The sequence below is a fragment of the Myotis lucifugus genome, unplaced genomic scaffold (genome assembly GCF_000147115.1).
Source record: "Myotis lucifugus unplaced genomic scaffold, Myoluc2.0 scaffold_157, whole genome shotgun sequence".
Classification (NCBI taxonomy): Eukaryota; Metazoa; Chordata; class Mammalia; order Chiroptera; family Vespertilionidae; genus Myotis; species Myotis lucifugus.
Window position 1 is genome coordinate 893,278 of NW_005871205.1, and position 1,382 is coordinate 894,659.

The window sequence follows — 1,382 nt, forward strand, 5'->3', positions numbered from 1 at the left end:
TCTGAGAACCTGTACACGACCAAACACGATACAGAGAGAAGGAAAAGTCACTGGAGTGTCTGCTTACCAGTCCTGAGCCCCATCCTGGCCCCTTCTTTCCCAGCACTTTCCCTTTCTCTTTCTCTAAATCTATGTCCTCTTGCTCCTGGCTCCTCCCCGTTGAATAACTGCCAAATAGCTTTGTTTTGTTTCATAGTAAAGTCCTTCCCAGTGCAGAGAACTTCCTGGCTGGTGTGAGGAGCAGCCGGGACCACAGAGGTGGTGGAGAGATGCCCCCCATCTGCAACCAGCTTTCCTTTGTGAACCCGGTGAGTTCCCAGGCAGTGGGCACAGGGCTGAGCTGGCTGCCTTGCCAGGGAAGCCGCTCTGGGTCTCTGAGGAAACCAGGCTGGGGTGGCAGAGGGTGCATGGGGGTAGGCATGCCCGATGGGGCAATCCTGACACAACCTCTGCCCCAGGCCAATCTCACAGGCCTCTCGGGACCGAGGATGACAATCACCGCATTGGGGCATTGCACAGATGGTGCTGAGCTCCCTCTGGGCGCCCATCCTGTCCTGGGTGCTGAGGGGAGAAGGGCACAGGTCAGCCCTGGGAGAGTGGGGCTTTGTTGGAATGAAAGGGGAGGCCAGCAGGACTTCCGGGAGAGCCCAGCAGCCCGGCTTGGGCACTGACTTAGGAGATGGCCTCCCTGGTTCAGCCGTTTCCTAGCTCGGTGACCTCAGGCGAGCTGCTTTTTCCTCTCTGGGCCTCCGATTCCACATCTATAAAATTGGGGTAATCCTTGAGCCGCCTCCCAGGATTGGGGTTAGGATGCAGGTAGCATATCTAGGGTGTTTGAACAGTGCCTGGCAGGCGGTGGGGGCTTTTGAAGTGTTGAGCAGATTAGGAGTCTGGGGGCAGCAGGGAAGACCTCCTGAGGGGGGTCTGCTCCCTGGGGGTGAGTTATCAGGGGCAGGTCCAGGGTGTGTGCAGGGGGCCCTCTGGGGAGTGAGAGAGGAGGGGGCGGCCCTGCAGTGTGGGAGCCAAGGGCTGCCTTTCCCACCTTTTGGCCACATGTGTGGGCCTGTCTGGGTGGCTGTGTGTAACCCTCTGAGCTTTATTATCCCCACGCCATCCATGGGAACCTGAGGCTCAGAGGCGTCGGGGCCACTTCCCAGACGTCCCAGATGGTCGGGGAGGAGGGTGTCTTGATTTACCCCAGAAGCGGTGGCGCCCACAGAGAGAGCAGTAATGGGGGAAGGCAGGCAGGTGGCAGCCCCAGGCCCAGGAGGTCACTGTGCCCTGGACCGGCCCGTGGAAGCCTCTCCCAGCCTCGGCAAACAGGGCCGGGAGGAGGAGTGAGAGAGCCCTTCCTGGGTGGGGTGTGGGGAAGGAGGGTGCCT

At 60.2% G+C, this 1,382-nt stretch overlaps 1 protein-coding gene across 3 annotated transcripts in view; it reads left to right on the forward strand.

Moving 5' to 3' along the window:
* The first annotated feature begins 94 nt into the window (after positions 1-94).
* The window catches only part of LOC102417740 (galectin-9), a 14,269-nt gene continuing 12,981 nt past the window's right edge, over positions 95-1,382 (forward strand). Inside the window, exon 1 of one of the 3 annotated variants that reach the window (XM_023759559.1) lies at positions 95-308. In XM_023759559.1, the coding sequence (XP_023615327.1) occupies positions 270-308 (39 nt within the window). In that variant the 5' untranslated portion in view covers positions 95-269. The remainder of the gene's footprint in view (positions 309-1,382) is intronic. The other 2 variants (XM_014461545.2, XM_014461548.2) reach the window with 2 other exon arrangements.